At 38.2% G+C, this 11756-nt stretch overlaps 3 protein-coding genes across 3 annotated transcripts; 1 reads left to right on the top strand and 2 right to left on the bottom strand.

Annotated features, from left to right (window-relative positions):
• Window positions 1-2347: 2347 nt before the first annotated feature.
• Window positions 2348-4023, bottom strand: LOC140793377 (E3 ubiquitin-protein ligase Os04g0590900-like). Its single transcript, XM_073144826.1, has one exon. The coding sequence runs from the start codon at window positions 3610-3612 to the stop codon at window positions 2695-2697; it is 918 nt and encodes a 305-aa protein (XP_073000927.1). The 5' UTR covers window positions 3613-4023; the 3' UTR covers window positions 2348-2694.
• A 2198-nt stretch (window positions 4024-6221) lies between these two features.
• Window positions 6222-7539, top strand: LOC140793353 (protein TORNADO 2). Its single transcript, XM_073144784.1, has 2 exons — window positions 6222-6896; window positions 7004-7539. Exons 1-2 carry the CDS (start codon window positions 6399-6401, stop codon window positions 7313-7315), a joined length of 810 nt encoding a protein of 269 aa, XP_073000885.1. The 5' UTR covers window positions 6222-6398; the 3' UTR covers window positions 7316-7539.
• Window positions 7540-9786: 2247 nt separating this feature from the next.
• Window positions 9787-11404, bottom strand: LOC140793484 (protein RGF1 INDUCIBLE TRANSCRIPTION FACTOR 1-like). Its single transcript, XM_073144980.1, has 4 exons — window positions 11120-11404; window positions 10831-11025; window positions 10461-10676; window positions 9787-10377 (listed from the first exon to the last, which is right to left on the bottom strand). The coding sequence occupies exons 1-4, from the start codon at window positions 11141-11143 to the stop codon at window positions 10129-10131; spliced, it is 684 nt and encodes a 227-aa protein (XP_073001081.1). The 5' UTR covers window positions 11144-11404; the 3' UTR covers window positions 9787-10128.
• Between the last annotated feature and the right edge of the window lie 352 nt (window positions 11405-11756).

An 11756-nucleotide genomic window follows, 5' to 3' on the forward strand; every position in this document is an offset into this window, starting at 1 on the left:
TTTACTCTATATAGTTGAATCGACTGGTGAGGTGGATTGTTTCTAAATCGCATAGCAAAGACTTCTCTCTTTTTTTCTAGCAGAGAAAACTGCTAAATGTTAGTCCTTGGCGTGCAAGAAGTGGGGGGGAGTGGGGGCGTAACTGGCCCTACTTTGAAAAGAATATTAGTTTCAAATGTTAATGGGTGTTCGTTAAGAATCACTTGCGAGGGTTTAGTTCTAAAGAAAACAAAAATGAAATGGGGTAAAGAGAAAGATTGTTGGGTATCAATACGAGGGGTGATAAAAAGTGTAATAGATTTATATAAACTTAATTTTTGAGCTTTTAGAGCGGGGAGGACAGTAGAGGTAGGATGTAGGGATCATATTTTAATTCATATATTAGACATTAAAAAAAAAAACTAAATTTAAACTAACAGGAAAAATATATATAATTTGATGATTCAGTTATTAATGCATTATAGGATTAATATGAATAATATTCCATTATACTAGTTTACCAAGTTTGAAAATTAGGGCTCTCACCCATGAAATTTTTTAGCTAATGGGAAGTCAAGTAGACCGATAGAGAATGATAGGAGAAGAGGTGGATGGATGGCTCCACCTACAAACGTAATCTCCTCTGCAAGCAATTGGGAGGTCAGTTTAGAGTTCATCATCAAGAACCATACGGGTAATACTATTGTCTCTGGCGCTCTACCCGGTTCGATTTGTCGGGGATGCTTCTTGAATTGAACTTCAAAATTCTCATCAATATCGTCCAATCAAAATATGATTTCTCTTGAAGATGGCGATCACTATTTTCTAATATCTTTAATTTATTGTATAATTTAAATATTACATCCTTCTCTCACCATTCTAGAGAAGCTAACCGTGTTGCTGATTGGTTAGCAAATCTACAGACAAACTCAATATTTTTGCGGGTATAGGCTCAATCCATACCGACGAGTTTAGATGATTTATTGTATAATAATTCTTTAGGTATCTCCCTACATACCTAGAGTAAGTTTGTGCCTTTTTTTATGTTAATACATTAACCTTTGCAACAAAAAAAAAAACTTAAAAAATTAAGGTTCAGAACTAACCCAACCAGATTTAACGCCCTAATCCAAGTTGGCCCGTATAGTTGATGGATTAGGAGTGCAGTAACCTAAATATGGTCAACTTGCAAAGGTTTTCTAGGCCCAATCTTTTTGGGCTGAGCCAGAGTAAACGAGATTAATAAATTTTTAGTAGGGAATTTATATTTTATAAGCCAATATGGTTAATTATAAATTTACTTCACTCTTGATAACATTTTTTTTCTATACATGTCCATCAAAATCTCATATATATTACGCCTCTCTAAATTTTAAACACATGGACTTTGTATGTATATCATTTTAAATCATCTTTTTTTACATAGATACCTCTCAGATTTAACTAACTCTTAATTTTTTTTAATAATTTAGAAATGAAAAAAATTGAAACTACGTTGTTCTAAGTTTATATGTTTTTCTTAGTTAATGGTAACTTTATACCTTTTTACTCTATTATGTTATGAGTGTGTATTTATGCAGATGTATATGTTTTGAGTATACATGTATATATCAACTTTAGAGTGGCGTATAAGTAAATAAAGGATTTTCAAAGTATATACCTGTAAGAAAAAAAAAAGTAAGTTTTATTTGTTTTAATTTAACTAATTACGTGGCTTAGACTAAATTACAGTCGTTACTTTTTAAATTACTTTTTCAAATTATTAATCAAATTTTAGATAATAAAAATATAATAAATTTATTGAAAAAATATATGTTTTTATTATATTTTTGTTATTTTAAATTATATCGATATTATTTTAGACGAGTTAGAAAACTTATCTAATTCTTTATAATTTTATCGCTGCAGTATTCAAATATAATTAAATAATAACTATTTTAGTTTGAATATAATCATAAAAATAAATATCGACACAAATATAACTATACGGATGAAATAAATGGCCGTGCCGATCAGTATGAGACGTGCCAAAGGTGGCGACACAAGGGGTGTCACAAGGCATCCCTTCTTAGTAACTTCAATGTTAACTATGGACATCATCATTCATTGAGTAAGTTCTTATTCGACCCATTTTAGCTGCGAAATTGTAACATGATATCCTTTTTATCTCTTTTTTTTTCACCATCTCTTCGGGGTAAAATATACTTTGAAAAAGTAAGATTAGTTGTGCTAATATTACGACAACATATTAAGTTTAGGAATTTATTCCTATATTTCCCTGAACATAAAGATACCGGCATCAAACAACAATCGGGTTATAGATGGAATAAAAAAAAACTAAGAACACATCTAAACAATAAACTCGATCTAATCAAATCCAAACTTTTCAGAAAAAAAAAAGAAGCAAAATCTTGTCCTCGACCCTCAAATTATTGGTAACAGAAGTCGGGTTAAAAGGAGAGACAATCCATAGATACACGATCTAGAGTTCATACTCAATTCACAAATCTACAAGGACGTTCTCATTTGCAGAAGAACACTTCACAAGAGATTTCTCCAACTCGATAACAGCCCACCAAAAAGCATCGACCGATTACTTAATTGGTTTACCGATTAACTCGACAACCTCATTTTGCTATGTCATTCTGTGCAAATTGGTCTTCTCCTTACACGGGATGCTGTAAAGTATATCTCAATTGTAGCATCCTCGGCCGCTCAACTCCGTCTCCGTGAATGCTCCTTAGCGGCTACCATCTCCTGCTCCATGCTCGTTTGCAGCACTGCCGCGATCGAAACCCCTCTACGATTAGAATCCGCTGAGTCATTCGGTCGAACACCTTCATCTCTTATCTCATTTCTGCCATTGGTGGCCTCCCCCATCCTCCTCTTAGCTCTGTCTCCACCGTTTCTCATGTGGGTCTCTTCCTCTGAGACCAACTCTGGTTCATCTACAACCACCACCACTTCTTGACGGTTCCCCTGCCCTCGGGAAGAAGACGAAGACGAAGACGGCGCAGACGACGAGGGGGGAGGAGGAGGCAACTGGGCTACGATACTAGCACGGCAAAGAGGGCAATTGGTGTGGGACTTCAACCACGTATCAATGCACTGGACGTGAAACGGATGGCTGCACTCCGGCAGCAACCGAAAGCTCTCTTCCTCCCTGAACTCGCTCAAGCAAACAGAGCAATCCGTGTAATTCACCAACCCATCGCCTTTCTTGTACTTGCAAACTATCATCTTGTCGATTAAAGACTTGTCGAGCCCACTCGAAGGCGAGCCGTGCCACTCCTCGGTGGGATTCGATTGTTGCGCGCCGGCCTCGCGGCTTCCGTCTCCCGGGCCGAGGAGATGACGCCACAGAGAGTCGAAGGTGCCGCAGTACTTGCTGATGATGGTGTAGTAGCTTACAAGGAGCAACGCGCTCGCGAGGATGCCAATTATGGCGATGACGAGCGGGGAGAAGGCCGAGGACGAGCTGCCGCCATCGGAGATGTCGAAAGGTGGAGGAGGGAAGACGACGTAGCACCATTGAGGGCAATAGGCGCTGCAGAAGCCTTGGGAGCAGTCTCTGGTTGGATTGGGAGGGACCCAAGTTTGTGGAGTCCCATTGGAAGAAGAAGAAGAAGCCATCGAAGAAGAAGAAGAAGAAGAAAGTCGAGATAATTAATTAGATTTCTTCTCTTACCATTGGGATCGAGGAGAAGAAAGATTCTCTCACAAATTTTGCTTTTTGTGAAGAAATCGAGGTGCTTGATTATGAAGCAAAGTGTTTGACAAAGAGAAAAGATTGGATTTTCCTTCGATTGATCGTGGATTGTGGATTACTGGATTGTGGACGAGAGAGAGAGAGAGAGAGAGAGATGGGAATTGGGAAAGGAGGACGATTTGTTGACTAAACGAAAGGCTGTAGGTGTGGTGAGTTCATCGATGGATTATTCCAATTTGGAGTTGGTGGGTAGTGAGGAGCAGCCACTGTGATTGACAAATAGAGAGAGGAATCTTTCCATCTGCGCTAGTGAAGTGAAAAGAAGATTACAACCCACCTCCTAGATTCATCCAATTCTTGGACTAAGTATTACCAAAAACAAAATTAATTGTCGCGGTGAATGGTGATAGTAAAACGTAAAACATCGCTATTACTACTACTACTACTACTACAATTATTTTAACATCTCACTTTTAATTAGGTAATATTTTCTTGACATAAAAATAAGAGGTGAACCTGCCAGAAAATATATAAAAATAAATCTCATAATACTCTCCAAGTATGGGTGAAAATAGACCATCTACAACTCAAATAAGAGGAAGATTACTCAGTGGAGTACTCTCTTATTCTACTCACCGCATTTATCCCACCCCAAATTCCAGAAGGTTTCTTTCATTTTCTTTTTAAAAAGATAGTCAAAAAGAATATTACTTGCTTTAATTGAACATTTATTCAGATGCACCGAATTAGAGAGAAATTAAACCATGAAAGTAAGGGGAATTAAATAAATTTAAATCCATCTGTTTAAGTTAATCAAGGGCCGAGATTTTTTCTTTCTTTCTTTCTTTCGTTCTTTCTATAGCAATAATTGTGTCGATGAGGAAGTGCAGCAAAGTGACCAGTGGAGGAGGTTGGGGTGTTACATTCATCAGAAAGTGATGGCATACCAACCTCTATAAGGACATAACTTTAGTAAGATAATGTCAAGTTTTTTTAAGAAAAAAAAAAAGAAGTTTGGTGTTGATTAGCTTCGTAAGTTACAACTGCAATAAATATGTCAACGAATAGTTGGTAATTACAAGAAAATTATTAGACCGTCAACGAACAGTTGGCAATGACTTCTTAAGTAGTGGTTTATATCTAGCTGCCACAAAATGTGAATTACTTGTTTTGCCCAAAATATGATTATAGGGTTAATTGAACTTAAGGCTATCTTAATTGGGTTCAATTTTATAAAATTATTAGTCTCAACTAGAATTTTATAAAATTCTAGTTGAGACTATAGTACAACTATTATTTTTTTATCATATTTATAAAATTAAAGATACTGGTTAGAAATAAAATTTTATTAAATAATAAAATAATGATTAAAAAATGTATTTATTTGTCATCTAATGTTAGATCAATATTATTTTAGATATGTTAAAAAGCTTATCAAATTTTAATAATTTTATCTCTAATGAGCATCTTATGATTTGATCAAATACAATAAAAAAAAATTAACTATTATATTTTAGTTCGGACTATGAGTAAATTAAAAATATAAGTGAGTATTGTAGAATTGAGCCAAATTAAGTTGGATAACGCTACGTTATACTTAAATCCTAATTTTTTTATTAAGAATATATCACATAGTTGTCATGATTAATGTTAAATACTTCATTATCATTTTACTCTTTAGATGATCATTTGACGTTCTTTGTCTATATCGTCTGGGAGATATTAGATAGCAGTAAGATTCAAGGTGACATATAAAATAAATGAGAGGATCTATGTAAAATATGTGATGATTTATTAAATCTAGGTATATTAAACACTATGTATGTTGCAATCAAATTTATAACCTATATGTGTAGGTATTCACAATGTATGTATGCCTATTTATGTATATGATTGCATATACATTATCTTATCAATTATTCTATAAACTTAATATTTTTATATTTTAATAAAAAAGTTCACATTTAACATCTAACACTTTCACCTATTTATGACTTGCATTTTAAATATTTATAACTCGGAGTGCTCCATTTTAATATTATATTAATCTACCAATTATCCTAAAATCTTTTAACTGTCATAAAAAATTTTTGGTTTAAAATAAATTTTTCCCAGCATTTATTTAAATCTCAGTATAATTATTTTTTTAAGTTTAAGACGGTATAGGTGATTTATTTTTTGTTCAACCAGATGTACGTGGTAACCAAAAAAGTTAATAATAATTATGAATACCTATATAAAATGATTCAAACACTACCTTTCACTCATCTTCAATATTCTATTAATCTACCAACTATTCTAAAATCTTTTAACAGTCATAAAATTATAATTTTTTATGTTTTTTTTTTATGCTACCAATAGGTAGAGAAAAGCATAAAGCCATAAACCAATATGGAATCACACTTTAAGTAAAAGAACAATAAAGACATCAAATCCAAGACTAAGCAGCACATGAAAAGCAAAAGCATCCTTATACTTTACCACGTAATTATACTTTACCACGTAACCTTATCACCTCCATCGATGCCTCCCCAGGCAAAAAAGAGAGAACAAAAACTACTGCATCTAAGATTCCAACACCCAGTTTGCACTGCAACCCTTCCTTGCTAAGTAACCATTTCCATATCAAACCAATTCCCATCCATCTCCATCGCCATTGCAACAGCTTAGACCTCTCTCTCTCTCTCTCTCTCTCTGTAGTCTCTCCATAATGGCTCTTAGCAACACCATGATAGCTGCCATCAACTTCGTAGCCATGCTCCTCTCCATCCCTATCATTGCAGCTGGAATCTGGCTTTCCACGCAAATCGATAACTCCTGCGTAAAACTACTCCAGTGGCCGGTCATCGCCATCGGCATCGTCATCCTCCTCGTCGCCCTCGCCGGCTTCGTCGGCGCATTCTGGCGAATCCCATGGCTACTCCTCTTCTACCTAGTCGCCATGTTTGCCCTAATACTCCTACTTGCAACTCTCGTCATCTTTATCTTCGTTGTCACAAACAGCGGCTCCGCTCACCAGGCACCCAGCCGAGCTTACTTGGAGTATCAACTGGAAGACTATTCCGGTTGGCTTCGCCGTAGAGTTGAAGGCTCGTACAAGTGGGATAAGATCAAGATGTGTCTAAGCTCGACTACTGCCTGTGCTGAATTGAACCAGACCTATAGATTGGCTCAAGATTTCTTCAATTCTAGGCTAAGCCCATTACAGGTATATATATATATATATAAGTTGCATTTTAGTTCAAGCCCATCTTAATTTAGCCCATCTTATATATCAACTTGGTGTTAGTTTCTTGCTTTCTTTAATGTTGACAGTCAGGATGTTGCAAGCCACCAACCAAATGTGGATTCACATTTGTGAACCCAACGTACTGGATTAGCCCAATTAGCATCACAGAAGACACGGACTGCGTGCTATGGAGCAATGAACAGACTCAGCTATGCTACTCCTGCTCATCCTGCAAGGCTGGATTGCTTGCAAACCTGAGAAGAGAATGGAGGAAGGCGGACTTGATATTGGTGGTCACATTAGTAGCTCTCATCTGTGTGTATACCATGGGTTGCTACGCCTTTCGCAACGCCAAAACCGACGAGCTTTTTCGAAGATACAAGCAAGGCTATACATGAGAGTGGTTTTTTACTACCAACTAACCCTTTAATTGGCATATATTCTTTGCTTGTGTTTAAGCTATGCTACTGGCCGGGTGATGGGAGGTGGAAAGTTTGATGCTTGCCGTTTAGTTTATGTTGGAAAACAAAATTCAAAGAGAGTGATATTAATTTGTTCTTAGAAGCACCGACTTCATTTATTCTGTATTTAATCTCAATTAGCTTTATGTTTAGACGTCAAAGATGAGTCTCTATTTGGATCTCGAGTAACTGGGCCCACTTTTTCTTCGACCGCGGAACAAAATATCTCCGATGCACGATGCACGATGCCCGAGGCAAGCAGGTGCCTTAATATTCGCGCGCTTCGTCAAATGTTAATAAAACTTAAATTAAGTACGAAATACATTTTTCTTGAGATGACGAGGGAGGGAAGTAACCTTAGCCAAAAGTCCTGGGGTCAACTCTCAACTGCCTCGTGGGATTGGTGAAATAAATTCCGTGAAGGCTTCTGGTGTTTACTAAAACAAACTAGTCCGCACCTACCCAAGCCCCAGTATAAGGATTGAGTTGACTAAAAAGATTACGAGACTAAGAAATTAATTATATTTCAAACTCTAAATTAAAGGAATATTAATAACTAAGGTTCTCGCTCGAAGTGTAGCAGTTTGCGACAATAAAAATAAAAGTCTTAACTCAAAGTTAGATAAAATAGTAAGCCAGGTTAGATTCCACTATTTTTTCAGAGCTCTTACCATTTAATTATATTTGATTTATTAATTTATAATAATAAAGTTTAGTGTGCATAGTATGTGCTAAATATGTGTACTTTATTAATTATAATAAAATATATATCAATTATGTAAAATATATATATATATATATAATTAAATTGTAAGAGTCTCATTATCTCCCACCATCCAATAAGATACAGTTAAATACTTTCTTTTTGACGTATAGACAAAAAACAAGTAGAAATAGAAGTGATGGCTAAAGACATCAGCTAACATAGAGTGGATGTAATAATGAACATGCCCATAGAATCCATTTCCTCCTCATGCAATCTAAAATATACTCCTTACATTTAGAGAGGAATCTCCCTTTAAAATTCTTACTTTTTCTAATTATTTTTAAATAACATTTTTTTTATGCTACCAACCTTCCACCCACCCACTACCTTGACACAAAATATAAAGCAAGAAAGTAGCTTGTAGAATAATTCCACACCATTATTCTAAAATAGAATAAAATTTATGTACCACCACCATATAAAGGAAGAACAAGTACAATGGACCCTTGTGGCTTTCACATTCAAAGGTCTAGGGAAAAAAAAATCTAACTTAAGGGAAGACAAATCTAATATTAGAGCGTTAACTTATCGTCGACCTAATCCGGAAAAAGACAAAGGTCGTCGTCGTCGACGGCCGACGACGTTGTGTAATTACTATCCATGATGATGACATGGTGACCTACCATTGTGGAAGATGAGAGATATGGATTAGTGTTTGTTGTAGATTAGGGTTGGCAAGTGAATGACATCATGGCTTAGGCATGGCATGGCCATGGCCAATTTGGAAGTTGAGGTTGTGGGCCCACAGAAGCAATTGTAACGGCCCATGGATGGGGGGTTTTGGTTGGTTGGGCCCACTTTTGTAGCAGCACTAGCGTTTGTGGTATGGTGGGAAGGAGCGGGGAAACGTACAGTGAGATCCACTTCTCTGTCCACTAAACTCCACCACCAAGGGGAATCGTGGGAGGAGATCCGCGTTTCACGTGGAGAATCCACTTCGCGGGCTCTTGACCCAGAAGCTAGACGTGGCGCGATGGGATTGGTTGTAACTTTTACAGGTGGAACATAGACCACGACGCAGTCGCCAGGATCGAAGGATGGGGACGGCTTGCACCCGCAACAGCAAACGTCCTTTAGGACAATGCCGCAGGCCCACGTGGATCGTATCTCCGACCCGCAGTACGTTTCGTGCTGCTTGGCAATCGTCTCAGAAATATCTACATTCATGTCCCGCACCGGATCAGCTGCATCCCGAGAGAGTCCCGTGCGCGACTCGTCCACCGCCGTGAGTGAATCAAAGCCGTCCAAACTTCGATCGCAGGATGACGGGGACGCGTCTAGAAGGCCACTGTAAAGCGGAAGGGGAGTCAGGAAAGGCGGCGGAGGGTGACGCGGCCCACCTAGCCCAATAGCAACGCGGACATGATGACACGCGGCGCCATATCATAGGTGGACAGAAAACTGGGTCCACCATAGACACGGAACTGGAAAAGGCAAACGCCACCACCACCACTACGAAACAGAGCATTTACTCTGCACAGACTCCACCAAGTATCCATCCTTATATAAATATATATATATATATATATATATATATATATATATATATATATATATGTGTGTGTGTGTGTGTGTTAAAAGATACACCAGGCTACATTAGAAAGCTATCTTTCCATTCTATATAACTTTTGAAAAAGAAAAATTATACCACTAGAAAAGCTGCATACTTCATTATTGCACAAGGAACGTTTTATTGCACAACCATCCATCGTCTCCTCTCCTCTTCTTTTATCTCCTCTCTTAATATATACATTTTAACATTAACAGAGTCTAAAACCTATTACAAAACTTAGGTACTAAGAAGTAGCAGCTATTATATTTTCTTCCACCGGTATTATTTCTCGAGTCTCTTAATCATACCTAACGTATAATAATATCTACAACTGTTCTTCCAAATCCTAGTTTTAAACTGCAACAAAGTCTTACAATCTATGCTCTTGCTATGTCAATATATGACTACTGTGTAGTAGTATAATGGACGGGCTTAGTATTCCAGGGTGAGGCTTCCGAATGGAGCTCTGTGAGGAATGCCCTTCCGCCGCTTGGTCGAGCGGTAGCTCACGGCAGTCGGCAGTGGCGTCGACGGGGAGAAGCTCTGCACCACACTGCTCTTCTCACTCCCGCGGCTCGTGCTCATCGATGAGTCCTCAGAGTCCGATGTCGCCAGCATCGTCTTCGTTTTGCACTTCTTCTTCTTCTTCTTCTTGATATTGTCATTTGAGCTCCCTGCAATCTAGACATTTCGTCGAACACCAGATTAGAATTAGCATAATTGGATCGCTAATGGTAATGATGGAAAGCGGAATTGGGACCGACCTTGCAGCCAAGAGAGCAGAAGCGGAAGGAGTCGAGGAGGCTCCTCTCGCAGACTTCGCAGGTATTGGTCACTCCCTTGCCAGGCCTCGGCTGTGGCCGCTCATTGAGGAAGACGACGCGAGCGCTGTTTATTATATAAGTCTGCACTCCGGTTATATCCAGTACTTTTTGGATCTCCGATACCCTGATGACATCATGGTACGACGACCTTCTTATCTGAGAAGATTTGGAGAACAAAACATTTCATTAGTGCAATCGAAGAACCAGGTTAATTCTACCAAGCATCCACTTTTCTGGTGAAAAGGAGGAGACCCAGATGGCCAAATTGGCGAAATCACACATGAAACAGGGGAAAGAGAAGAGGGGTTACCTGGATTGCTCGATGATCACGATGATAGGCGAGGCAAAGAGAGCAGAGGGCGCCGTTCATGCAATCCAAACAGTACATGTTGCATTCGCTCTTGTGGGAGTCAGCATGGGGCTTGCATTGGACGAAGAAGCTCGTAGACAACAAAGGCTTCAACCATGGAGGCCACCTGTTGTCCTCCTCCATTCCACCTCCTCCCTATCCAATCCATCACCAACAATACATAAGAACCAAGTTGCAATTTTCACCAAAACAAAAAGGGGATAAAGCAGAGTCGAATCAATGAACTCACCATTGACCTCCTGTTCTTGAGCATGAGCTCCTTGAAGGGGGATTCGTTGTCGATCGCCAGTTCGTCGAATTGGGTTTATGATCAAAAGTAGAAGAGTAGGAGGAGAAGGAGAAGAAGAAGAAGAAGAAGAAGAAGAGTGGGGAGAAAAAAGTTTTGGGAGTGGGGGGGTGGGAGGTGAGGTTTATAGCAGAAGGCGATACAGAGCTCGGTCGTTCTTATCCTCTCAAATACTCTAATGCGTTAATTGCAGGGAACCCCCTTCTTTTCTTGTTTATTCGTAGTGCTGGCTAAAAAATTTTCAATTATTTCTACATCAATACTTTTCTACCATATATTGCACCCATAGTTTTCCCCTCCAATTACAATGGTGCCAAACGCTACACCCATATAAAAATAAAAATTTGCCAAATAAACTATTACCATCTATCTTACCTCATAATCTCTATGACTCTATGGCTTCATTCTTTACACAGTTGGACCACGAATAAAATCGTGGTCGGTTTGGGATTAGGATTGTGTCGTTTTCAACATAAAAATTATTGGTTTGATGATATTCCATGGCCCTCAGATTTCCAATTAGGGTCACATTTCTTTCATCAAATTTATAGGTCATACTTGTGAATTGCTAGTCTTTTCT

This window comes from Typha latifolia, chromosome 8 (assembly GCF_019914945.1).
Source record: "Typha latifolia isolate L0001 chromosome 8, TyphaL0001v2, whole genome shotgun sequence".
NCBI lineage: Eukaryota > Viridiplantae > Streptophyta > Magnoliopsida > Poales > Typhaceae > Typha > Typha latifolia.

Coding starts and splice junctions, on each gene's coding strand:
- LOC140793377 (XM_073144826.1), bottom strand. CDS start 3,612: ATGGCTTCTTCTTCTTCTTCCAATGGGACTCCACAAACTTGGGTCCCT.
- LOC140793484 (XM_073144980.1), bottom strand. CDS start 11,143: ATGCTCAAGAACAGGAGGTCAATG. Junction 11,026..11,119: donor TCAAGAACAGGAGGTCAATG/GTGAGTTCATTG, acceptor TGGATTGGATAG/GGAGGAGGTGGAATGGAGGA. Junction 10,378..10,460: donor TCTGCTCTCTTGGCTGCAAG/GTCGGTCCCAAT, acceptor CGAAATGTCTAG/ATTGCAGGGAGCTCAAATGA.
- LOC140793353 (XM_073144784.1), top strand. CDS start 6,399: ATGGCTCTTAGCAACACCATGATAGCTGCCATCAACTTCGTAGCCATG. Junction 6,897..7,003: donor CTAGGCTAAGCCCATTACAG/GTATATATATAT, acceptor TAATGTTGACAG/TCAGGATGTTGCAAGCCACC.